This window comes from Erithacus rubecula (genome assembly GCF_903797595.1).
Source record: "Erithacus rubecula genome assembly, chromosome: Z".
In the NCBI taxonomy this organism is placed as follows: domain Eukaryota; kingdom Metazoa; phylum Chordata; class Aves; order Passeriformes; family Muscicapidae; genus Erithacus; species Erithacus rubecula.
In genome coordinates this window covers 20,015,173-20,043,104 of record NC_136661.1, presented here as the reverse complement: position 1 = coordinate 20,043,104, position 27,932 = coordinate 20,015,173, and the positions used below count along the sequence as shown (strand labels likewise).

Below are 27,932 nucleotides of genomic sequence, written 5' to 3'. Positions count from 1 at the left end.
GTGCGAGGGGAAGGCTCAGCGAAGATGCGAGACGAAGGGAGACACGGCAGGGCGCGAAAGGCGCGGTCAGGCTTTGTTCCAAATTCCTTGTCTGCAGCAAAAGGGTTTACGGGACCAAGGGGAAAAGGGTCAGTCGGATCGGGCGAGCATAGCTGGTGCACTACCTTGTCCAGCTGGGAAATCTGCTGAAATTTTTGTCACGTTGCTGTTTTTTCTGTAATTGTAATAGCTGCTGGTTTTAAAATGAGTGTAAACAGTTCTTGTCCACTTACATAAAGCACTAGGAAACAGCAAGCACACAGTTTCAAACAAGATGGTTCAGTATTTCATGTTTACTTAGTTTTTAGTTTTGAAAGTTTAAAAATTGTACAGTTAGAAACAAGCATTTTTGCCATTCAGCTTTGTCAAAAGAAATTAACAGGAAGTAGGCACATCTTTGTTAAAGAACAGGACTTAATATCTTACAATGGTAATCAACTGGTAAAATAAAATGTAGCTCAAAGTTCGTATTAAACACTCATAACAAGACAAACATGAAAGGTTTTCTTTCTTCATATTGCACCACCAAGATGAATTTTTATCCATTACCTAGTGAGTTATATTGCACATGGACAGCCCAGGTTCATCCATGTTACTGAAAATATTACCATACAAAGACAAGGTAACTCACTGTACTCCAACAGGAGTAAGTTTGGGAATACAGAATAACACACTTTACCAGTTTGTGTATCTGCATAAGCTGCCTTACAGCTCTGGCAGCTCTGTTAGTGAAGTTTTGTTTCACAGCCTATTGGCAGCTTCTAGTGCAATGCTAAAGGTCTGCAAGATCAGTGAAGAAAGCAATTTCAACAGCAAGACAGGAAAATCACAAAAGCATAGGAAAGTCACACAACAGGTAACTGGGTTCAACTCGGTTGTTGGTGCCCCTTTCTACCCCTCCCCCTCCCTAAAAAAATCTCAATTCAATCATAAAACCTTTGGCCATCAAAATTGATCTACCATAAAAATGTACTTTTATTTACAGCTACATATATTGTACATGTCTCCCAGAAATTTGCTGTAACCTCCTGACACCAAAACTAAGGGCAAACCAGGGTTTTCTTTAAGCACAAGAGGGCTGAAAAGGTATATAAAATTAGGAACTATTTTGCATCTTTAGACCTTGCATATGTGGTAAGCATTACAAGGAGGAGATAGCATTTATAAATAGTTTTATATATGAAGTGATCCCAAACCAATTCCAGATGAGGAATTACTACAATTTAAAAACCTGTGCGTTCGTAGTGTTTATACAAGTGCAATACTTAATAATTCCAAAATAAAGGGTAACAAAAATGAACACATTGATTTATTCTGTACATTGGAACCCAATTCTTCCAATACTAAAGACAGACTTTTTTGTAGGATTTGCAACTGGTCCCTCACATTGGTATCTTAAAGTCTGGGGTTTCAACTTCTGATGTAACTTCCACTTTGGAAAATTTTTTTACTTTAAGGTACAGTGATACAGCCATTGTCCCTACAAGGACCATCACATGAGGATAAAGAAATTCATTTGTAGCTTGTACCCACCTATTAGATCTCATAATCGCCCAGTTCAGAACACAGTTACAGCAGTTCAGGGGCTTAAGACCAGCCTTATGTTTCTTCAGATTCTGAGCATGTGAACTTCTGGGCTGCAGCCAGCTGGCTAGGATTTAAACTGTTCTTGTGTCTGTAGCAAACAGCTTCTCATGGAAAAAAATCTCAGCCATTGGTGAGAATTTCCATCCATTTGAAGAATCCAGGTTCCACTGTTCCTAGTAATGCCTGGAGTTCCAGCCTCTTCCTAGGGGAGCAACCTTTGAAACTATATAGGTCATGAATATTATTTTGAAGTGAGCATTTAGTCTTGAATGCACAGCTAAGTATTTTATGACTGTTTATGTCTAAGTGTCAGATGAAAATGGAACTGTGGCTAATTATATCTAATATAAAGAGACTAAAGGTTTTCATGCAAATACTACCTGTGATTTTAACATATGAAGTTTAGGATTTTTTCTGAAATGCTGCAAAAACCATAAATGCAAAAGGACTTTTATTATGGGTAACTGCAATCTACTGTTAAAACTCTAGCACTCAAGTTGTCATGATCAGTTTTCAATGCTCAACTGAAAAGTTAAGACTCTTTAAAGTTTTCTATAATGGTCACCTGGGAAAAACTAGAAACCTGTGTATGTAGTTTCCATTTCAAACTGCTACTATATAGTATATCCTAAGTTAACATGGTAACCAGCTGTATCAAAGTATTAACATGTATATTAAAAACCTGTAAATTTCAGATTCTGGAACAGCATTATCAGCCCTCAGGCTCTGCTCTTAACTACAGGGACTGTTTCTAAGGAAAAGGATTCTCAGCCTGCAGCAGCAGTGGGGTGCTACCACACTAAGATAACATGCTCAGACCAGGAGCTTCCTCAGTTTCTCCTCAAAGCAACATTGTGGTTTAGCCCATGGGATGCCACACCTTCTCAGCATTAAGTCTCCTGCCATTGTTAGGCACTCGGTCCTTCTGCTCACTGTCCACAGAACTTTCACCCTCAGTTCATCACAGAGCACCTACACGCATTTCCAACTGGCTGGATTTGCATGCATTTAGTAACATTTTTTTATAAAAGTAGTACATTGTAACGCATCAAAGCATTCTTTATTATTTTCTGTTAAATAGGGGGGAAGAAAACATCGAAGTTTTAACACATTACTGTTAGGAGATGCTGATCATTCTCGGCCACAACTGTAGAGGGTGACCAACAAGTCACACTGAGATCACTGAACTACTATGTGTATGTTAACTTACAGTGCATCAGATATATGTATAACCAGAGAAAAAAAACAAGGAGGTCCATCTAGCTTAAATGTTATAGGCAGCTATTTTGTACTCAACATAAAATGTTACAAACATTACCCAAAGGGCATGTTATTTCCTGTACCTGTGTTATGCTATTGGACAGCAGGCAATCAGAATTCACTCTAGCTTCAAAATAATATATGTTAACTGCCCATAATAATTTTAATCCCCATGCAAATTGCATTCTGTGGCTAGCTTTTTCAGCGCCTTAGTTAATTTCAGTTGATTATAATTGGAAGCATCTGAATATGATTTAGGCATGCTTATTGCTGTAAAAGAAATAAGCTCATCTTCAAAATTACTGTGCAAGTAGTTTAATAAGATTTGCACACATCTCAAAAAACTCTATTGTATGACTCCCTGGTCTTGGAGTTACATCAGCTGTGGAAGAGTCAAGCGAAGAGTTCACTGATGAGGTAAGGGATGTTTCTGCAGATTTTCCTTGAGCATCAGCATCTGAATCTTTTTGACAAGATCTATAGTTGCTCACAGAACCTGATCTCTGTGGAGTTGCACTCCCAGACTTCGCTTCAGTAATTTCATCTGGGAACAAGGGAAGAAAAGAGGAAAATTAGGTATCAGTATCAAATCAATTCTAGAAAGAGAAAGTATCTTCCCTTTCTCACACTTCTAAAATCTTGTCTTTTAAAATCTTGATTAATAAAGAAACAGCTTTTGCAAACTGTATTTGATACAAAAGTAAAGCTAGTAAACACAGTAGTATAACAGAAAATGTTTTTATGCTAATTCTTTTTGTACTTTGAACTGTACTCTTGTACAGTTGTAAACTGTAACAGTTACAGTTTTAACTGTACAGCTGTAAACAGATGTAAACTGCATTTACATCTAGTTCAGACCAATACTAATTGTATTTTTCATGAACTGATTTCAGCAGCTAATTGTTCAATTTAGGTTACTCGAAATAAAACCAGGTCAGCATCATAAGATTAAGTTTGTAGATTTTTTCTATCATCTACTTTATTTTTATTCTATTTGTGTTATCTTTTGGATATTTATATATTATTTGTATTTTACGATAATTCATTCATTTAGCCTTCTCTTTCGAAAGTTTTTCACCAGAGAATGTTGTATGTTTGAGCTGCAGCAATTTGTATTTACCTTCAGTATGAGATGAAAATAGTTTCATCTTCATAGTACTGTTCTGGTGAAGCATCTCTATTCTTATTTTAAATACCCAACATTAACTTGGTTCTAAGGTGGCTCAGGAGAAATGACTGATAAGGTAATTTCTCCTATTTCCACAAAGCTACTTTAATTTACAAATTGTTAAGAGGAACAGAAAACAGTTAACCATGGTGAAGAGAATGAATGTCAAATCAGTTTAACTACTCAAAGAGATACAACAAACCTGCACCATTGGGTTGTATTTCCTCAAAAGTGGAAAGCAGGATTGTAGCAGGCTCCCTCCCCCAGCTGCACAGCTCTAAGCAGTCCAAAAAAATTTTATTTTTTCATGCAAAGTTTTCTAGGCATGTGATCTACACTACTGGCTGTAGGTAATTTTCCTTTAGTCTATTATGCCCATAAACAAACAATGTTTTCAATCTCTACTAGCTCCTCTGTTAACTTCATCAGGCTTTGTATACTGTGTTACTGTGACTCCAGAAAATATATTTTTCTACTGATTAAATTACATGCTTTCAAGATTTTAGCTCCTGCATAAAATTCCTACCTCAACTTTTAGCTACTAGTAGAACTGGTGGGTTAACTTTGCCTTGCAGCTGATACATCAGTGCAAACAGGAAGAAAATTGGAAGGGCAAAAGTGAGAAAACTCATGGATAGAAATAAAGAGTTAAGTAAGGGGAGGGAAGTGATGCAAAGGCAACCACTCACTACCTCCAAAGCAGACAGATGCTCAGGTGGTCTCAAGGTTACCTTCCCCAAAACCCCTTTTTCTGCTAGGCATAACATAATATGGCACTGAACATCTTTGTTCAATCTGGCTCAGCTCTGCAGAGCTATTGCTCCCCTCTCAACTCTTCAGTGTGGAAAAAGAAAGGCTGGATACTAGGCCAATGCTGCTCGTGCGTTATCAATACTCTTTTAGTCACAGCACCATGTAGGCTGCTAGGAAGAAAATTAAATCCATCTCAGTAATACTCAGTACAGCAAGGTACAGAACAAGTCAAATTTAAGTGCCTAGATGTCATGCTTTATCTTCGTTAGAAAACACTGTTCACATGCTTACTTCAGATCTAAATTAATATTTAAATTTGAGGTGAGGCTCCAAAGGCAGCTTAAGTTGGTCTCCATCTCACCTCCAACAAAGCCTTTTGCACTATTGGTATTAGTTCTGATGCAGACATAAAATGGAGCTCCTCAGAAGCTGATGTAGCAAAAAAAAATATTATTTAAGGGATGCAGCAGGTAAGCATGCATCACAGGAACACTAGTCTGGGAAGAAATAAGGAAACACCAATACACGTTATATTGGTTTAAAATAAAAAAGCAACACTTACTTCACTTTTAAATAAGTAAATGAAGACATTTACAAGTAGAATGATTTCCCATACAACACAATTAGTTTAAGTAACTCTTTACATACCATCAATACTACGGAAATCAAGTAAGTATGTTCTGCTGTCCACCTGATACAACTGGAGACTCATTTTGGAATATGCACTTGTTACTGGATTCTTCCTCCGAACACGCAGATAATATGGATTTACAACCTATATGAAAGAGATTTGAGTCAGAACTGCTTGAAAAATCACTATGCTGTTTCTGTCCTTTTCACTCACTAGTACTTATGAAGTGACTTCAGATTTCATTACCTGTTGGATTTGAAGGTTTTTTGAGGGGTGGGGGGGGTTAAGACAAGAGAAATATATTCCTACAGCCCCAAGGGAAAAGTAGCACGACTGTTTTTCCTGTCAGCATGTACAGTCTCCCCTCAAAACCCTTCTGGCACAACAAACATAGACAGGACAGGCACACGAGATTACTGCCAGAACAGGAAAACAGTTTTGGATGTCTCAGCTATGTAACTACACAGCTCAAACCAAACTGCATTGTTGTTCGATGTGAAAATCTTCTATTTTGTTACCTTCCATTCATAATCCAGTTGTTTAATTGCTCGACAAACTTCAGCCATGATATCATTTGGTCGACTCTGACTCCTGATTCCCAAGTGCCACTTAGCGCGTCTTACACCTTGGTGTTTTGATTTCTGTGGATTCAGCTCATCAAGGGTGTGGCGAGGACGTGGTGCTTCAGCTACTAAAAATGGCACTCGTTCAGGGTGAGGGCGAGACAGGTGGTGATCATCCAGAAAAGAATCTGGTGGACTTGTCGCCAAGTAGAAGTCTTTGGCCTCGTTCATTATTCTCCTGTTGTCTATGATGAGGTGGTAAGCAACAGCTAGAGGGTCCTGATGATTTCGGCTGTACAGACAACTTAGCACTTCCTCTTCAGTACATTCAAACTTCTCACATACTTCTTTTAAGGCTTCATCATCAATCATGGTAGAGCTATATGATGGGTCTTCAGGAAATAAGTATTTTGGAAGATCCTGCTTAAACCACTCATGTTCCCTAGATTTAAAAGTAAAAAATTCTCAGTATATGTATGTAAAAAAACATTTTAAACAGGAAATTCCTTTAAAATATAAAATTAATTTTAGTCTGTGCTGGAAGAAGGAATAATGGTTGCCAGTTCAAGACCTCTTGTAGCATGGACAATACACTGCCTGCACGAGATTTTACTAAACAATTTACAGAAAACTGAAAAAAACCTTTTTGCTATCTCACAAATTGCTTAGGGTTAGGAATCAGGTGGCTATTTTCTCATTTATTATTTCAGTCCCTTCCTACTCTTGTGACTGCTCTACTGCAGAAAGGGCTGATCCTTCTGATTCCCTCTCCTGTTCCCTCCTACAAGTTTCTTCATTCCTGACCAAATAAGATTACTTTTGCTTTGGTTGTTTATTTTTAATATAGGAGCAAGTGATACAGTTGAAACTGGGTTTCTGGCTAGCCAAAGTGCCTGTTGATGCTTCCAGACCCACAGAGGGTCTCCTTGAGGGTGATGATGAGTATTGATCAGTGTTCAATAGGAGCAGGCCAGGTCCCAGCACGATGTTAAAAGGCAGGCCTCCTTGCAACAGCATCTCTCTTTCAAACATTCTATCACTTCTGATAAAATGACATTTCTTTCACATCCTACCTGCACATTTTCTCCCCCATGCATTACCACCCATAACTACACTACTGTGAGGCCTGGGAGATGTTCTAAAATAGCTTGTTAATTTTCCAAATAGCCTAAACTATGCTCTTGAGAAATACCAGTAGAAATATTTTGACTGCCCAAGGACGTTCAAGATACTGAAGTTATGGCAATGATGGAGAAAACATCACAGAAGAATGCGGTGAAGATGCCTTTCTGTATTTGCTCCACAGGGAAAAAAAAAAAAAAAAAAAATCTTGGACAAAGATGTATAATTATTGTCACCCTGACATAGTAAGAGTAACAGGGCAGTAACAGCTTCACTACAGAGCCCAAATAGCAGATTAAGCTCAAGGCCAATGTCCTAATTTTAAAAAAAGTCACTATCACTACAAAGCACAACAAATTGCAAAAACAACCCAAGTTTTCAACATCTACAGCAAAAAATGGAACATGGAAGAGATCGGATAAATCATTATTGAGAACAGAAAAATCAATATTCTGACCAACAACCATTATACAGATAGAATTTATAATTATCTTATCTAATATGTTCTGTTCAAACCTGTTATTATCTCAACACCTTCAAACCCCACATTGGGTGTCAAATAGGACTCTCATCATTTAACCCCAGCCAGCAACTAAGCATCACACTTGCCACTGGCAAATAATTGCTTGGTCCTCTCCAATGGGATGAAGGACAGAATCAGAAGAGTAGAAGTGCAAAAAACTTGCAGGTTTGAGATAAAAACAGTTTAATAATTAGAAATTTATTTTTAAAAAATCTAAGGAAAAAAAAATCCAAAAATCACAAGAGAGGTGACAAGGAAACCCAAGAAAAATAAGTAATGCAGATGAAAACAACTGCTTATCACAAAATATCTGATGACCAGCAGACCAGTCCCATCAGCCTCCCTCTTATTTTTACTGCAGAGTATGGTATGCAAATATGCCTGTGTGCAAGTATGGTACTGCAGGTATATGGTATGGAATATGCCCATGGTCAGTTGAGGTCAGCTGCTCCAGCATCATCCCCTCATTTCTTTGTGCAGACCCAGCCTCTGTCTGTTCAGACAGTGTAAGAAGCAGAACAACTTTGGCAATGTGCAAGCCCTGCTCAGCAGTAGCTACAACGCCCACCTGTTATCAAGACTACTTTCAGTACAAATTCAAAACACAGTTATGAAAAAATTCAACATTATTCCAGCCCAAACCAGCACAGTGCGCTAAGCTCTACTCAACATGATCCTGAGAACACTGTGCCTCAGCACAAACATGCTGAGAAAAATACAGTTTAATCAGAAAAATAGTTAATTTGGAAGCAGAAAAATGCTTTCCCATACCATAACAAAGGCTCAGCCATAGCTGGGATGACTGAACCCACAGGAATATTGTTACTGTTCCTGGCACTAGGCCTTTCCCCTTGCATGCACATACATTCAAACCCTAGAAGAATTAAGGCATCCAGTTAAACTCAGTTTGTGCTTTAAACTGTGAAGTGACACATCATATGGATAATAGGATGGATATAATATGGATATAAGAGCTATTTCAGATTCAAATTCCATCCGTGTTCTGTAACCAACATTTTTCAACATCTGTGTTGCACCACTTCTTTTCCACACACTATTTAACACAACTGAGGTAAGTTAAGTTCTCAACCACTCAAGTTTTAAAACGCTTAGTTCTCACAGCACTTTCATCTCTGAAAGGAAGTACTTCCCATTGTAATGAAGTAGCAAGGGATAAGTGTGCCACATTTTTGTTTCACTGAGAAAATGAACATTGCTGATTTCCCAACTTCTGACCTTAAAAGGAGCAGCATTTTCACTATGGTAATATAGCAATATTCTCTCCTTAGAACTTCTTGCAAAGAAAATGTAAGCTGCTGCATAAAGTATGTCTCAACTTCTCTCAGCTACCTTTTTTTAAATTTGATCCAATGCACATTTGTCAATAAAATCAACTTCTCCAGAATCATCTCCTGGAATCCAGGATCCATGATGCCTTTCTCTACCTACAAACTTTAACTTATCAGTACTTGCTGAAGTGATTACCATTCATACACAAATTCAGGCTAGTGCTTTGAAGCTAGAAATTGTTGCCTTACATGCGGAATTCTCACTGTCTTAACAAATGACTTTTCACAGCTATGAATAAAAGCAGTAGTTATCAAAGAGCTTCCTCAGACATTTAGAGTAGAGAGCACTGGTTCTTAACAGCAAAGACAATTTTCTTCCCCCAGAGAAGTCTATATAGTGTAATTTTTGCAAACTATTATGCAAGTACACAGCTTTGCTATGGCTGTCTTAAATCTAAAGTGTTTCGAGATTTCATTTATAATATAAATAATTTGTTTTACTACGAATTCCAATAGATACTTCATTGTCCACTGCATAACAGCACAATCAGAGCTAAAACCAAGCAATCAGAAGCTGAATTTTTCATCTCAGTCTAGAAAACAAGGACAAGCCGTATGAATAACTTCTTTGTTCTGCTTAGTTGCAATACTGTAATTCCAGCATCTTGTGATCATACAGCAGCAAGTATTTTACCTAATGTCTCTGATTGTTGCCCTCTTCATTGGATCCACTTGCAGCATGTGCTTCAAAAGACTAATTACAGATGGATTCAAGTACTGAGGGGTATAAAAGATACCATCACATATCTTCTTAAAAAGGGTTGGCACGTGATCATCATCAAATGGAAGCGTTCCACACAACAAAGCATAGAGAATAACCCCACTGCTCCAAATATCTACTTCTGGACCTGCATACAACCTGTGAAAAAAAATAACTATTACTGATTTATTTTTAATACATTTAAGTATGCTTTCTCTCATTTTATCATTGTATCACAGTAATTAAAAGCACGTGAACTCAGCACAATTGATTTTGCAAGCACTATATCATTTCAGTTCTATGCCATGCCTCCCTTGAACTTCAATACCCCTCCTTTTCTAATATATATCAGGGCACAAGTACAGTTTTTCCTCTCTAATGTGTAACAATAACCCACAGTGCAATTTCACACAAAGACAAACTGAAAGAAACATGCATCTACTACTAAGAAAGCCCATGTTATATACTTTTATTGGTGTTTTAGAAGAATCTGTGCAAAGTCAGCTCTCCCCTGAATTGTGGCTGAAAAGTTTAAGACAAGTCCATATAGCAGAACATGTCACTGTGCCACTGCCAGAGTAAAACAGACATCTGACCTCCAATCAACAAGAGGCAATACTGGGGTTGATAGCTGAAAGAAGACTTGACAATCATAAGTTTATAAAAAGGGAAGTTACCTCCAAAATTAATATCTACTCTGCAGCAGATATTTCACTGCTATTCAGCTTCACAGCAGACTCTGCCTGTAACTCTGCACCTCAGCTTCCAAGATCTGAGCAGTACATGAGATTTTTAAAGCAATTCAGGCAGAGTGCACACAATGGGTTTGGGGCTTTAGACATCATCTCTACCTTACAGAAAAGCCAGTTCACAGAAACTTTAAACATTTTAAAAATTATCAATACAACTAACAGACCTCAGCTTCTCAGCATCAAGCTTGTCAACTGTATTTGTTGTGTACCCTTTAGAATCAAGCAGCAACATAACTGAAGTACATGCATACATGTATCCAATATAAAAGAAACTACCTTCCAGAAATTACTTCTGGTGCAGCATAGTTAGGGGAACCACAGCTTGTTCTTAAAAATTCTCCATCTGACATCATATTTGATAGACCTGAAAGTGTATAAGAGTAACTACTAAAAATTCAGGGAGCAAAATTAATTCACACTGCATATACCACTAGTGATTCAAATCAGAAAATTAACAAGTTTATTACAGTTAAGAAATAATATTGTTTGGAATTATGGACTCTATATATGAGCATGCGACATAATCATCCATATATTTTACCAGAAATCTGAGTAGCATCAATCCATTACTGCCCACAGCCTAGAGATATTTGAGAACATATTCATTCCTAGACTAGAATTAGATAGTTAAATTTGGATGGCACATGCATGACAGAGAACAAAGTGTTCTGAGAGAGATGAAGCAGTATAGCAAGACAAGATTTTAGTCATTAACAAGAAAGTACTAAAAACCTCAATTTGCTTCTAAAATGCCAAAGTGGGAAATGGTACCATAGAATTCCCTAAAATTCTGTTAAGAGGTTACACAGAAGAAGGGAACTGAGGAGTAAACATAACTTTACCACAATTTACACCCCTACACTATGTACCTGCTTCCTGCATCACTGCAGTTTAGTTTGCTTTTCAGATACTCTGTAATCAACAGAAGTGTGCTTTAGAACTAGGTCACCTGCATTCACCAGCACTCAGTATAGTCTAACAGCTGTAGAAAATTTCTTCTCATTTCCTCAGTGAGTCTGCACGATCAAGACTACCAAAGAAGTCAGTCTCCAAGAAAGAATTATGCCCTTTCATGGGTCAGCAGGGAGTGTGGAGAGGGAGTACAGCTTGGCTAGCTTTCATATTCTAACATACAAAAGCTTTTATTAAGCTCTTGTTTAATACACCACTCATGATTTACTGAGTGCTGTGGTTTTGCTGATGCTAAGTTAATGCACTTAATTTCTCCACCATGTGAGCCATTTCACCCAAATAACTTTCTTCACATGAGAAACCAATATGATTCCCACACAGCTGAACATCATACTTTTAAAACATACTTAGAATACTCAGCATTACCTAACACCTTTTACTGGAGATTTATATAAGCAGGTATTATCCACTATATCTACACGAGATCTGTCATGACACAGCAGTATAAATACATTACTATGCTTATCTGGTGAGGTTTCCTCACTCACATGGTTCCACAAACTACCTTCAAGGTTTCTCTACAACTGTGTCATGAACAGCTGGCACAAACAAATCAGAAGGACCAGTGTATTTTTTATAGCACTGTAGCTTCTTAAAAATGATGAATTGCCCCTGCACTGTTCTTCCAAGACAGCTAAGCATCTACATTTTACGAATGGTGAAACAGAGAAGAAGTGAGTTTTAAAGAAGAAAGGTCAGAAAGTAAGTCTACTTAGCATTTTAGAGAAAAATATGTTAAGTGAAACCAAACTAATCAGTTAACAATTTCAGCCAGTCACAGAAAATATCTCAAAAGAAAGCAAGAAAGCTTGAGATGAAAACAAGTTCAAGAAATGTGCAAAAACATTATTTTGCTTTGTATCTATTTTCTTCATGTTCATCTGTTGTATCCCACCACCAGGATATTAAAGTGTACATATTTTATTTAACATTTCCTATTGCTATGAACACGTCTAACACCAGAAATGCAATCAGATAGAAAAATAAAGCAATACTTACCAAAGTCAGCTATCTTGGCATTCATGTGTGCATCAAGAAGCACATTTTCAGGCTTCAGATCTCTATGCACTACCATGTGCCTGTGACAGTAATCCACACCAGAAAGGATTTGCTGAAACAGACGTCTACTTTCCTTCTCATCAAGCTAAAACAGACAAAGATTTTAAATAATTAAGAGACAGCAGAAGCTAACTTGTTTTTCATTTTTACTTCCCATGACCTAAACTTACCACTTATTCAGAAAGTCACTGAAAGTTCTTAATCACACTTTTGAAATTAGGTTTGGCAGATGTTACCTTCTCATTAACTAGAAACATTAGCTCTCAAACATTTAACTTCATCTAACTGGAATTATCAACAAACTTTGATGTTTAAGCACAGCACAAGATTTAAGGCGGCAAAAGCTGCTGAAATGCAGCACATAAATTAAAAGCTTCAGACACTGCTTATGCTATCAGCAGCTAGTCCCAAACAACAGACTTAGGTGGGCATTTCCTACAAAGACCCATAATCCCCATCACCTTGTCCCAGCAATTCAAGTATCCTATATATCTACATAGTTTTGTAAAAAGTGACTTCAAATCTTACACACAAGTTATTCTGATAGTAGAAGACAGGAAGAAGAGCACAATGGTAGCTTTCCAATAATGGGATATACTGAAGAAACATTTTCCCAGCTACTCCAGCTGAGTATATATTCATCTGGTTCACTCCCAGCCATTGTAAATTAAAAGATTAGTAGAAAGGAAGAATGCTATGATGAAGTCACACATAAAAATTTGAAATGTGTTAACATATAACCATTTGCACTTCAGGAAAAAACCACAGTCATAAGATATACTCTAACTGATTGCAGCAGAATTAAAACTGAATGCAAAAAACCACATCCACATTCAACAAGGTGTAACCAGTACCCCTTGTTCTCAGCCCCTAATAATGTGGTTAACTTAATTAAAGCCACTTTGTGAGGCAAGCAGCTATTCTGTGACCATGGAAGTCATGTGTTCATGCCCCTTCCCTCATTACCAGGCCCTGGAGGTCCAGTGAAGCAAATAGACCAAACCAATTTTCTTCTTTTCCTCCCTACCAGTGTGAAGATTCCTGGGTGCCAGGCTGATTATCTGCTTCCTTACTAGCCTTCAGTTCCAAGGCACAGAGCCACGGATGATGACTCTGTCATGGCATATGGAACTGCAACCACAGCCAGAGCAGTGCCTTCAACATCAAACAGTTACCAGTCCTAAATGGGAATGAAACCCATTGACTTCTCAGTGGCCTCCACCACCCTCTGCTTCCTCTGAGGACCGAGATTTGTGTTTGTCCCTATGATTTTCAAGGCTAGACTGTGGTTGCTATATGGATACAGCAAACAAATATTGAGATTTGACCAGATCTACAGAGAGTCTAGGTGAATAGATATCCCAAGTTAGGTTGTGTAAAAATTCTGTACACTACTTATAAATTATAGTACATACATTCCGCTCATAGAAATCCTGTGACACTCCAATCCTAAAACCTGTGCTACAGTAATCTTTTTGAGAAAAGAAAACTTTTAATTGTATCATTCTGACAAAGATACCCAAAAATCTGTCCCCTCAGTGTAGGATGACACAGGAATGTTGCAAATGTGGTAACAGAACGCAAGTCACTGATTTGCAGAGCTGGACTGCTTCTTACCCTTCCATTTTTACAGATATAATCAAAAAGTTCTCCTCCTGAAACATATTCCATCACCATGAAAATGTCAGTGGGTGTACTGATGACCTGGTACCTGATAAGAGAAGGTATCTATTAGTCTACACACTCAGTAAAACACTAGTTACATTAGTTAAAACCAAAGTCCAATAAATAATCCAATAAAAATATACTTTAAAATAGCTACTAGAATGATAATATGTTTTAGAAGCTTTTTACTCTCACTATGTGATGCCACCATTGCAAAGACCAGCACAAAATTTGTAATCCCTATCAGGAATATTAGTTCTTTTTCTTTCAGCGGTACAAATGATTTCTGTAAGACTGTTTACAGTGCTGCCTCATCAAGCTTGATGCAATGACAAAGGACTCTGCTAGTGTTGCAAAAATACACACTTTTCAACATTAATATGCAAAAAAGTTCACTTTCCATGAATGAAAAAGTGGACTTTGAGACCAGGAAAAATTTCTTCTTAAAAATGATGAATATTAGTATTTAAGAGTATTGATCTCTGGTTATGATATTTTTATCATTCTACTTCAATTATATTTTAAAACATAGCTTTGAAATAACAAACTTAAGGACAAAAATCAGAATTTAAGAGATTTTGATTTTCCTACATATCCTTAACCAAAAATTGCTTAATTTGATTTTTTTAGGAGCATTCCACATGCAAAAGAAAAAATTTTCCCTGTGATTCCCTGAGGAAGAAACTATCATCTGAAATCTGCTAAACTGTCTTCATTTTAGTAAACTACAACCACACATTCCTCTTTCCTCCTGGTATGTCACTAGGGGCACTGACACCTCCTATTCTGTTATGGCTATAGGTATCACCTTTGGACTCATTCATAGATTAACTGAAAGCACTAGCAATTTTGCTGACAAATCAGCTCAACAGTCTTCTGAAAACTAGCACACTGAAGAAGTAGGTGAGTTAACCTTACATAATGTAATTTAGCTTCAGAGTAACAGCTGTTGCTGAATTAAAGGGAATGCAGAGATATGGCATCTGCCAGTGGGGTCTTTAGACAAGATTCTACCAATTAAAAAACACCCATATCATGACTAAGACAGTGGAAGTCACTCCGGAAGTGCAGATTCTCTTAACAGGAAATTAGAGCCAAAGAAAATCAATGTTACTTTTAATTTATTACCACATACAAGACATGAGGGGTCTACTCTGAGACACAGTTGTACTCTGAAATCCACTGATGAACTATTGATCAACTAAGAAATGTAATCAGGCATATTTTAAATATATATTTTAAATACCACATTTAGACAAAACATAGCCACTACACTGAAGACTTGTAAAATAGCAATTGCATTCAGCAAACTTTACATCTTTAATTCAGAAAAGTCTTGCAGAGCACTACTTACACTGAAAAAACATTTATCACTGGCCAGCATATCACTAAAAACATTTTGAGAAGATACAATAAACTTACTATAGAAATGATCTTTACACTCTTGTTCTTAGTAACTAATTTACCAAGCAGGGGAAAAAAAAATTAAACATAAACAGAAAAAGAAAAATGAAGTAGCCACTAAATGCAGAGATGACTGCTACCAGAAATATCTGTGATGACATTACCTTTCACACACCTGTCCAAAGAATTTCTAAGCAAAGATCTAACGGAAATTCACCAGCTTGCAGTAAAGATCAGCATTGTGAAAACACAATACAGAGGGCACAGTTGCATACTTTGAAGCTGGTTACTTTTCTGACAAGATACCATTTGTAGAATTGTCCTTTAAATGTATTTCAGATCAGTGACAGCAAAAAGAGATGACTGGCTAAGTTTGATTACAGTAAGGAAAACTTACAGCTTAATTATATGAGGATGCCTGAAGAGCTTGAGGTTCTGAATCTCCCTGCGGATTTTGCCTACAACATCAAGGCTTCGAATCTTCTGTCGATTCAGGATCTTCACGGCAACTTTATGCCCAGTTAACTCATGTTTTCCAACTGCAAGGAACAAGGAAGTATTTAGTCAAGGTTTTATCTTGCTCAGTTAAGGCATTGTTTCTCCTTTTTGAATGTAGCCAAGTTTAAGACACTAGCATACCACATATCCCCACTATGTCTGGGGAAGTTGCAAACCAGATGGTATGGAGTTTCTACAGCCCCACTCCGATTTCTCCCACAATTAATTATTATATAATTAAAATATGTATATAATTAAAATATGCATATAATTTAATATATACATATGAATGAAATTCCTTAAACCTAACCAGCAGAAGTCATGCAGCATAACATTTTTTGCAATATTGTTGTAAAAAAAAAAAACCAAACAAAAAAACCCCCCAAACAAACAAACAAACAAAAAAAAAAGAAAACAATCAAAGCATATCCCCAAACCTTACCATCCTTGCTAATTAGAATGCATTTTGTCTCTCTGTCTAAGTCCCTCTAAGGTTTTGGCTCTCTTGGCAACCCACTCAAACCTGTCTTTCTGTATCTCTTCTACTTCATCTTCAAGGATCACTCCTATCGCTCCCTCAAGAAGTCTGCTTCAGCAATTGCTCTGAATTACCACTCCAAGTACCTGATCAATCTACTTATAAAAATTTATCTGTCCTTGGAGCAGTCTGACAGTTCCACACTCTATGCAGCTAACACCAAAGCTTTATTCTATTTAAATAAGTGGCAAATGCAACACGATATGCACAAAATAGAACAGCAAGAACAAAAAATAATGCAAAAATGCAACCTAATGCATTCCTAGAAGTGGAGAAGAAACTAGTGACAATTTCACTGCTCTTTAAACAGAGGAACTAAGAAGGATAAACCATTTCATAGTCAGTTACCTCTCTTAAAGTCCTTAACTTTGCAATTGCTACTGGAGTACTCACAGTAAAGTCCATCAGAATATTTTTCTTAAACCCAAACACGATCACAGATGGAACACCAAAAAGCTAAGTATCTCTTCTACTAGAAGGCTTCCATATCTGCATGATTGTCAGATGCAGTGATTATAATAATACCATTAATTTGCTGCCTTGATTCCTACCTTCCAAAAACAAGCCAGATTCTCCAGACGCCCACATGGCTCATCCTCGTCTATGTGAATAGGCATTTGTAACAGAACTGTGCTGAACACAACACTCGCTCATTTGAGTGAGTATACTCACTAGAGAATTTAAATAGGCCTGGGCTTCAAGTTTTCTTTAAATATATCCATGGGAAGCTGTGATTAAACAGCAGTGATCCATAAAAATCCTTCTGTGTACAACAGATAATCTGGATAGAATAAACAAACACCCATCAATCTGTAAATCTCATTCCAACACAAAAGACCTTCCTGATGCCTTTTGTCTCTATATTGAGCTAAAAACCAATTCAACTGAGAAGAAGTTCTTAGCAGAGAGACAGAAGATAATGATAAGCATTTGCATGCTTATTTTTACAAGAAGACATCCACCTATAAAATTAAGCAGTCTGAATTTCTGTAGGAAACTAAACAGTCAATTACCCAAGACCGGGAACCATCACACATCACCTGCACTGAGATATGTCTAATACCTACAAACACAGAAGGGCTCTGACTAGGATGAAAAGACATTCCCTCATTCAGAGGGGCCATTACCTAACAATGCCCACAATAAAGGAAGTGCTGGGCTGGAACACTTGCACTACTGAGGAATGCAGAACAAAGCAAGTTCTAGAAAGACCTTAAGGAAGCTGACAGGTGAGTGCCTAAAATTCTGTGAGAATTATTTGCTTTGAACAAGACCTACAATTAAAGTAATCACATTCCCTCTATTTTCTTCAAAAGTCATGGAAGTTTTAAAGGTGATATAATGAGTTTGCTTCCTATGTTCAAACTCTCAGGAATAAAGAATCATCACAAAAATTGATTTAAATTAGAAAAGCAACTTTTCTAACCCTAAAGTCCTTACCCACCTATAAAGGGAACTGATGTACATTAGCAGTTGTAGGGGAAAAAAAACCAACAAAACTTCAATCAGTAAGCTAAAAATGTAACTCTCTTTGTTAGTAAGAAACAACTTCTTAGAGGCCAAGAATTTTTTTTTTGTCAAACACATGAATCCGTCCTGTAAAAAGTACATTTAAGAAGGTGTTTAACCCAGTAAATAACATACATATTTGACCAAGTTTACACACGGTTCTGATATGCACTGGGTTATAAAATCTCATCTCTAAGCTGCTTTAATTTCTGATTTGTCAGTCTACCATAGACTGGAATTCCATCAGCACTCAGAAAAACATTGGAAAGTAATTCATTAGCTACAATCTGTTCAATATGCAAGGCACATTAAGAAAAGAGCTTCTCAAAACAAGTTTTTCTTTCAAAGTAATTAAACAGTAACATTTGCAGTTGACTGAAACCAATTCTAGCAGTCATAGCCTTCAACACTGTGAGCCTCAAGCCTTAATTTTATTCACTGACTGAGAGAAAAACAAGATTTTCTGCTTCTTCAACTCTACCAGCTCAGAATTAATTACTGTAATGAAAACATACTATGGTTCGGTGCCGATGCAGAGATCCCAAAAAGCCTATTCTCTTGCTTAAGATACTTCAAATTAAATCTCTATTTTCTTCAGTTTTATTTGCCTTCCTAAATCCAATTTGAAATTATAACAAATCTAGCCTTGTAAGATACAAGTAGCTTTTGCTGAAAACAGTTCAAGGTATCTGTTACCAGTACAACAGACTCCTGACACTTTTGAATTCAACATTAGGACAGAAGTGAAAGCGTCACCCCAGGTGATAAGATCATGTAGAAAGGTAAGCAGCCAGTGTTATCTTCCTGAAAGCTACTTCACATTACCTACCACTTGATGGAAGCTTTACCTATAAAAGGGAACACACCCTAATCATCAACCACCTATCAGTCCTCCAAAATAATCTCCAGGGGACAAAAAAAAATACATTTAACAGACCCAGTATAATCCTGTATTTCTTTTTTTTTTCCTGATAATGCTAATTACCTTCAGGCTACACTGTGGCTTTGCACAGCACCAAGATTTCCACGACAGTGACAGAGTTTCAAAGCAGCAGTGACTTATTTTTAACTGTAGAAGTGCATGAGGAAGAGTCTCCATCTTGCTCAACAGTTCTTCAATTGGAAAAAAAAAAAACTGCAGGCCATGCAGACCAAATGCAACACACTCATGAAATACAGGTATCAGATACTAAGTTTTTAGAGGGAAAAAAAATCTGAATAAATACTAGGTTGTATTTAATGAAACTATTTGCAGCAGGACAAAAAGCCAATCCAAACCTCAGAGAGAAGCAGTCTTAAGAGTATGAGCTGAACAAAGTTTTTTACTAACATGGGAAAAAATCCTAAACAACAATAGTTCATGCCTGTGCAAAGCCATATTTCTGCACAAGCTTAGGTAACATGTTGATCTGCACTATTCATTTCCAGGTCTCTAATGGTCTTGATCGAGACCCACTTGGTTTGCAGTCTATACAGAAGAGTGTTGATAGATCTGGAGAGCTGCAACAATTATGGCATATTTAGAGCTTTATGTAATATCCCTCATATTCTCAGTATGGACCACTGGAAGCCCAAATAATCTTCCTTTTACGAAAGATTAACTTAACAAAAAAACAAAATAAAACAAAAAAGGTGTCTGGAAATTTACGTTTGCATCTAGTTTCAGCAGAAAACATAAGCAGTGCTAAAAAAAAATTGACAGAAAGAGGGATAGATGTTTTACACTGAATTCTAGTAAAGTCTGAACATGAATGTGTCTCATACTTAGATTCATTGTTCTTCCACCTCAGCTCTTCACTTCAGTGGCATTTTAGCTTTGCCTAGATGCTGGCTAAGATCAGCCATTTCGTGACTGCCCATCTGAGGCACAGTCAGGTGAATCAAATTGCTCAGAATTAATTCAGAGTGGCACAGCCAGGTGAAAATGATAAACTGGACAGAATCACACCAGTGACAGCTAACAGCAGCCGGAATTCATCCGACAGCAAGAGCAGGAAACCTTTCCCAATTACCATATAAAGCACTGGTTTTTCCAATTCGAGTTTTTCAGGCTGCTACCACTACTAGAATAAAACACTCACTTTGAAAAAGCCATATGCCTGACCCCCTCATTACACGAGCTCAATGCAAATCCTAATTGACTTTTCAAAAAAGAACACACATTTTTCACTTTATGTCAATTGATGAAACCATATCACCCAAGAAAGAAATGATGCAAACTGGAAAACAATAGCAGATCTGGCAAATGAAGAAAATGTGTGCTCAAGAGGAAAACCAGTTTATCATAGATAAAATGTTATTTATTAAGCACAGCTGAAGCAAGACAAAAGTAACATAATACGGGAACAAGAAAAGCAGTAGTGCAACAGTGCTCTGCAAAATTTAGGATCATACCAGAACATTGATAGTATGCCAATCTTAAATCTTCTGCAGTGTGGGAGGTAAAAAAAACAGAAAACCAACACATCTTTGACCATCACCCTCAACTATGCAGTCTCTCCATGAAGAAACAGCCAATGTTTGTGAAAAGAATGGTACCCCAGCTGCCAGAAGGGGGAGGTCACTGCTCCCAAATGGCTGGGACTGTCCCTTTATAAGCTTCCATTGAAAAAGAGACTCAAAGGGCCCTGCTCTCAAAATATTTTTTACTGCTTTCCTAGAGCAAAATATCGTCCTATTTCCTATATATTAGTAATTTTTACAGAACATATCAATAGTTAAAAGAGCTTGTGCAAAGCACATATAATAGATAATCTATACTGGGGTGGAAAAGCTGGGTTTTATCATGCACGTATCCAGTTAAAACAAAAACAAACAAAAAACAAACAAAAAACCCAAAAAACCCCCAAAAAACAAAACAAAACAACAACAACAAAAAAAAAAAAAAAAAAAAAAAAAAAAACAAAAACAAAAAAACCCCAAAACATCTGAACCTAGCTCTACTCATTTGAGAAACAATGTTTTTGATTTGTTTGCCCCAATGAAGTTCTCATAAACAACACAGCAGAAAGAGCGTGAACTAATACACAGTCCTGCCATCTGTGGAGAATGGCACCAAGCTGCAGTTTAACTTCTACCTTATTTCTGCCAGCCTACAAATAAGCAGTATGGCATCCATAGCCATACACTAGAAAATTTTTAAAATCAGAGCTGAAAAAAAACCACTTTGTTAACCACTAGTCAAGCAGATTAAACATGAAGTTTTTCCGTATCTGCACATCAGCTGTGTTACCAACTAATGCAACAATCCCAGACCCATCTTTTTACGCGTATTTCTCTGCAGAGAGAGAAATCTTGCCATCCTTACAAGGGCATCAAGAGTTCGTACTTGAACATCAACACGCAGTGTAAGAAGCTCGAGGACTTAGACTCCCTACTTCCGTGACATGCCCAGTATTGTTCTAAACAAGGCAGCATTCAGCTCCCGGCAGCTATTTCCGCAAGCACAGATGAGGAAGTTGTTTCTGCCCCCGGCCGCCGCTTCCCGCCGCGGGACCGCAAGTCCCACCCCGGCACCTCAGCCCGTGCAAACCGCGCTCCGAGCGGGCTCCCGGCGCCTCAGCCCCGCTGACGGGCCGCCGATCACCCCGCGGCCCCGCTCCCGCCGCTCACCCTTGACTTTCCCGAAGGTGCCGACGCCCAGCGTGTCCCCCAAGATGTAGTGCCCGATCTTCACCCGCCCGTGCTCATGCTTCTGTTTATCCGCCACCGCCGCCATCTTGAGGCAAGGGCCGAGCCTGCGCATAGCGCCCGCTCGCGCCGGCGGGGAGGAGCAACGACAGAGCGCGCGCCCGCCCCCGAGCCCGGAAGCGAACGGCGCTGACCGCCCGCCCGCCCGGCCAGGACGAACCATCGCGGCTCTCGGGGGAGGCCGGGCCGGCCCACGGGCGGACGGGGGAGCGCGGCCCCCGCTGGGCTGCGGGGCCGGGGAGGTGGCGGCGCGTCAGGCTGCTGGTCGTGAGAGGCACCCTTGGGGCGAGGCCGCCCTCATAAAACAGACCGCCGAAGTCTGTATTTCCAATAACCTTCTAAATTAAATCCGTTTGTTCTCCTCAGTTCCTCTTCCCATATCCAGACCCCATAATGGGAATAAGAAAAAAAGTAGAGATCGCTTAAATGCCTTGGGCACTTACCCTGCCCTCTTGCTTGCCTTGCCAGCCCCTCACGCCGCTCCCTCGCAATGCATTTAAGCTGCTAACCTTCCTTCCATTCCATGCATTGTGCATTTTCTATACACCGAAGACCATATTTCTTTCATTGTTGGCTATAACTGGATCCATTTAATTGCATTCCAGTTTCCAGTTTATGTGAAACAAACAAATCTGGAGAAAGAGTGACCATTGGGTGAGAATTTTCAAATGGAGAGATCATCAACTGAAGAGGAAGGTTATGGGCAACTCCCGTGCCTTCACTTCCTTCCCGAGTGCTCCAGAATAAGTGAATGATTCAATGTAAAACGGTTTCTCTTGCTTACCCTACACACAGACCCTGAATGTGTTTGCAAATAGGTAAATACATCAGAGAGCAAGAAATGGACAGTTTTATTCTAGTAGTGGTCCTAAATCCAATTCAGAGAGCCTTCAATATTACTTATATTACAGTCACTAATTTACTAGTTGGAATACAGAAATTCTGGTCTATGCAAAAATTGTGCATTTCAAGAAATTGCTCTATGCTAATGGCATAAAAAATCATTGTGAAGTAACCTTGATGGATGATCCCACTCAAGGAGAAATCTTCATACACTCACTCTGGAAAGGGAAGTGTCCATTACAAAGTGGGACTGAGTCTTACAGTATATAAACCATATATATAAAGATGATTGTTGGCCAGATGTTTCTAGGTCACCTGTGTCAGCTCAGCAGCCTTTATCTCAGCAGCCTTATTTAAGTTATCAGTATTATCATTTGTGGGTTCCTTTCTCAGGAACTTTGCCACATCCTTGTCAGTGCAAATTTCTAGCAGGAAACATTGATTTTCACATCCTCAGGATGTTTAACTCTGAATAGTTGAGTCAGGCTGGTCTCAGCATTCTTCAACACCAAAAGCAGAGTGACACCCCTCCCCCATCCACCTCTGATAACTTTTGCTAACAAGATAAAGTTTCAGCAGTTTTATCCCACTTAGAGCACCCTTCTATACTACATTACTAACATTCCAGTAGGCTGCAATAGAATTGCACAAATTTGGCTTGGTATTAGATCTTTGGCTCTAAAAGTCTTGTACATCACAAGTAGGAAACACACACATTAATCAAAATATACAAACTAGCATAGTACATGATCTGAGATTTTGGGAGAAAATATTTATTTTCAGGTTATCAAATTTCAGGGTGGGGTTGGATAGCAATCTAACATTAGGAAAAGAAAACTTGAGTTCTCTTTTATGATGCAACAAACATTATTTGAAAACATTTCAAAACATTCTTTGTAGTATGAGGAGAATATTATGTGTTGAACATCACACTGGGAAAAAAAAAGATTCATTAAGCCATAGCTAGCTGAAGAGGGAAAAATTATTTGGGATGCCTGCAGAGCTCATTAGCGTCTTGCTACCAAATGATTACAAGCTATTTTTGGCTTATGCTTAAGGTGGTGTCCTGATCATGACAATACAATGAGAATCCAAAAAGCTCTACAGGTTTATACTAGAAAATGATGTAATTTCATGAATTACTAAGTAATCTCTTAATCTCTTAGGTACCAGGACATTTTAGAAAAATGAAACCAAATGAGCTGTTAAAGTCAGATTGGAGCTAGACTATAGAAGCCATCACTTTTATATTTGCAGCCAAAACTGAGTACCACCAAAATATTATGTCCATTTGCACAGCAACTTTTCTGCTTACATCCCTGTGTTTAGTTTTATTCAAACTTCTTTGTCACACTTTGAGCATTAAGTTTCTTTAAAAAAGGGAAAAAAGTATAAAATCAGTGATAAGTAAAGTCTTCCAGGCTGACTCAAATCAAGCATAATCTAGGTCAAGTCTTATTGTAAGATCACAATGGATTAATAGTTTAATATTTGATGTTTATGTAAAATGCATATGAACCTACACAGCTGCTTGAACTGTGCTCAGTGTTAAAAGTAATGATAAACACTTTACAATACTAATCAGCAGCACTGCTTCCTCCCTCTTTTGCATGTAAGAGTCAGAAGACTGAGCTTCTTCAACCAACAGTGCAACTTTGAGTAATGTATTGTTAAGGTGTGGGGTTCAGGTTGTCCTCTTAGAATAGCTGTAGGAACAAAACATACAAGAGGAATTCCTCCATGAGTCTTTTAAGCCAACTTACTTTCTGATAACCTTTCCGTTACTGTAGTTATCTTGAAAACCCCATGCAGTACCTTAAAACCACATTTTCTGTTTGTTTATTCAGCGAGCATGCCTCTACCTTTAAAACAGAATTTTAAAACAAAAAATGAACTCAAAGCTGACCTAATGATTTCTGTCAATTATCCCCATAATCTTTTTTTGAGACAGAAAATTGCTGCTAAATTCCCCTTGTACAGTTTATTTCCTTTAAATGTAAATTGTTTTTATCTTTTCAATAATTTATTCCCATGTGTGGGAAGACGCAGAGCACCACAGTGTAAATAGGGCTGCTGTTCTGTGGAAACACTCCCAGCGTTGTGTTACAAGTTTCCCTGAGCTGTGGAGCCGTGGCATGCACGCCCTTTGTGACACACAGGGAGCCAGTGCTGTGGTTCAGAGACACAGCAAGGCTCTCCCAGCCCATGTCTGTCCAGACATTGCAATGCCATCAGGCCCCTGTACAGTTCAGGGCCAGCAAGGAGACCAGGAGTGGTAGATGATGTAATAACTAGACAGTACAAGTAAACAAAGGATTGAAAACAAAAATGAAAACATTCTTAGTTTTACTAACCATATGAAAGGGGAAACATTAATGTGGATTGTTTCTGCTAGCTGGCATGAAGACTTCTTTGGCATCATTTGTGCACTGTGCTAACAGGCACATGCTTCTTGTCCTTTCTCTTTGACTTCTGACTCTACATTACTCCTCAATGTACAGCACATTCCTTCTGCAAGCACTCAGTACTATTTCTACTTTCCCTCTCCTCCCCCTAAAAGCATATGTCATATGTCTTGCCCAGCTCCAGGCTTGTATCTCTTCTGCTCTTTCTAGCTTCTAATGTGAAGACATTGCAAGAAATCACAGAATGGTTTGGTTTGGAAGGCACCTGTAAAGATCCTCTAATCCAAACTGATTGCTCTGCAATCAGCCAGGGCATCTTCAACTAGACCAGGATGCTCAGAGCCCAGTCCAATCTCTCCTAAAATACTCCCAGGGATTGTGAATATTATAGCTTCTCTGGGCAATCTGTTCCAATGTCTCAGCAGCCTCACAGAAAAAGACTTTATTTGACATAGCCTGAATCCACTCTCCTCTAGTTTAAAACCACTCCCCCTTGTCCCTACTGCAAGCCCTACTGATAGGTCTGTCCCCATCTTTCTTCCAAGTCTCCTGCAAGTATTGAATGGCTTCCTGGTGCCTTCTGTTCTCCAGGCTGGACAATCCCAACTCTCTAGGTTCATGGGAGAGGCGCTGCAGCTCCCTGACTCTTCTTTGTGGCCCTTCTTAGGGCATGGTCCAACAGAACCACATCTTTCCTGTTCTGGGTATCCCAGAGCTAAATGCAGTGCTCCAGGTGAAGTCTCTCTGTAGATGGAAGGACAGACAGGCTGAATCACCTCACTTGACCTGCTGGCCACACTGCTCTGGATACAGCCCTGGATGTGGCTGGCTTTCTGTTTTCTGGGCTGCAAGTGCACATTGCTGGCTCATGTCCAGCTTTTCAAGCACCATTACCCTCAATCCTTATTCATTTCTCAGTCTCTTCATCTCTCAGCTGGCATTTGCCTTGACCTGAGTGCAGGACCTTACACTTGGCCTTGCTGAGCATCTTTAAATTCACATGAGCCCGCTTGATGTTGTCCATGTCCTTCTGCATGACATCCTGTCCCTTGGACATGGCAACCACACTACTCGGATAGGTGTCCCCTGCAAATTCTCTGAGGGTGCACTCAATCCTACTATTCACCTACTACAATCACTGATGCCATGTTCACTGTGGGGAAGGTTACACTTTGACTTTCCCTTATGACTCACATGCTTACAGAAGCCCTTCCTCTTTGCAGCTTTGTGACAACTTGGCCTTCCCAGCCCTATCCTGTCACAACTGACCAATGTCCCCATGCTCTTTCCAGAATACCTCTTCCTGCTTCCCTGCCTTTGTATTTCCTTCTTGTCCTTCAGTATGGTGAGCAGGTCTTGACTCAGCCATGCTTTCCTTCCCTGGTTTCTTACAGATGGGGATTGAGAGCTCTTGCTCCCTGTGGAACACACACTTCAAAATCTGCCAGCTCTGTTCCATTCCTACTCTAACAGCAGTGGGTCTCATTGACTAGCTCCTTCAACTCAAGAACTGCTGAACACTCCTGCAGGGAGATGTTCATGCAGATTGCTGTTGTGCCAGAGAGCTCAAAGGCCTCTACTTAGGACCACTGTTTATAGGGTTGCAAGATGACTGACTCCAGTCCTCAACCAGCTTTCATATTGGCCACAATCCAAGGCAGTAACTGCTGAAAGTTTTCTTAAGTTCATAACCACAATTTTATTCCACTTAGGCTATGTTTTGGGCAAGTCACATTCCTATGCTATCAGGGTATGAGTTACTATCTCTTGTAACATTCCTCTATTAGGCAACGAAGGCCTCCTTGTCACTGTATGGACAGTGTTTCTGATAAATTCAAGGGCAGTTTTGGTGGGGGTCAGGGGTAGGTGGAGGTGTTTGAGGATGTAATACATCACCACACAAGGATCTTTCACCAAAGGCAATCCATCTTTCACGACTGCAGTCACTAAACACTTCTCTGCCTCTACGAAACTTTCATCCTATACACTTCTAAAAAGACTTTGGACTACACCATCTACCCATCTGACGGATGCAAAAATCACACATTACAGATAGGGTATGGCAATACTTCTGTGTAAAGTATATAGTGAGCATTATGCAGAGGTTCAATTGATAACCCTCTAGTTAAAATGCTTATCAAGATCTCAACAAAAGATTTTACACTGAACAACCAGCAATGCAGCCTTTCAATATTTAACAACACACTACAAAGATGTGCATCAAAATCAATTTCCTGTACAGTGCAAATATAACTAACACATGAAGTACAGAATCCTTTCTGAACAGGACAAAAACCACCCACAAAAAACTGATATCCTGCCTCTCACCAAGAATTTTAAAACAATTGAAAATGGCTGTCTAAATTCCTGTCCATAAAATTAATTCTTGCTCCAAGTAAAATTCTCAGTGAAATAAAGGGTTTTAGTTACTCCAAGTTGTTGCAAGTTTCAATTACTGTTACTATGGTGTGTTGCTTATTATACAAATGTTAATTTTTCAAGTGCAGAATTCATAAGCTAACAGGTAACAGCAGCAAGGAGCTAAGTATTTACTCTTAGTATTTTATCATGTCTGCAGGTCAAAAAGGCTGTTCAGAGCAAAATCCCATGCCATAGAAAGATAACCTAAGACTTGGCGAGCCAAGGCATTCACTCCTACACATAATCAAAATACCTGCCATACCACTGTCCAACTGTACCATTGCTCAAAAGGCCCTTCCTTCTAATCCTGCTGACCTGCTTTTATAAGGGTCTTGAGTTTATTCTGAGAATAAGGACACATTTTTGATTACTTCCTCCCTACAAAAGTGTTTCCCAAACAACAAAAACCACATTTCAGGAGCACTCCTTAGTCCTGGGAATACACGGCCAATTACTGTGCACAGTCTATTTTAAGAGCATC

At 38.7% G+C, this 27,932-nt stretch overlaps 1 protein-coding gene across 2 annotated transcripts; it reads right to left on the bottom strand.

Annotated features, from left to right (window-relative positions):
• Nucleotides 1–314: 314 nt before the first annotated feature.
• On the bottom strand, nucleotides 315–21,886 carry PRKAA1 (protein kinase AMP-activated catalytic subunit alpha 1). Of its 2 annotated transcripts, XM_079330110.1 has the most exons (9): nucleotides 21,705–21,886; nucleotides 15,945–16,086; nucleotides 14,096–14,189; nucleotides 12,419–12,563; nucleotides 10,724–10,811; nucleotides 9,630–9,854; nucleotides 5,957–6,443; nucleotides 5,456–5,582; nucleotides 315–3,430 (listed from the first exon to the last, which is right to left on the bottom strand). In XM_079330110.1, exons 1-9 carry the CDS (start codon nucleotides 21,835–21,837, stop codon nucleotides 3,186–3,188), a joined length of 1,686 nt encoding a protein of 561 aa, XP_079186236.1. In that variant the 5' UTR covers nucleotides 21,838–21,886; the 3' UTR covers nucleotides 315–3,185. The 2 variants fall into 2 exon arrangements, with proteins under 2 accessions (XP_079186236.1, XP_079186237.1); XM_079330111.1 differs by lacking the exons at nucleotides 10,724–10,811; nucleotides 14,096–14,189; nucleotides 15,945–16,086; nucleotides 21,705–21,886.
• Nucleotides 21,887–27,932: the final 6,046 nt, after the last annotated feature.

Coding starts and splice junctions, on each gene's coding strand:
- PRKAA1 (XM_079330110.1), bottom strand. CDS start 21,837: ATGCGCAGGCTCGGCCCTTGCCTCAAGATGGCGGCGGTGGCGGATAAA. Junction 10,812..12,418: donor TGCCAAGATAGCTGACTTTG/GTAAGTATTGCT, acceptor ATACACTTTCAG/GTCTATCAAATATGATGTCA. Junction 6,444..9,629: donor GCAACAATCAGAGACATTAG/GTAAAATACTTG, acceptor TTTTAAATCTAG/GGAACATGAGTGGTTTAAGC.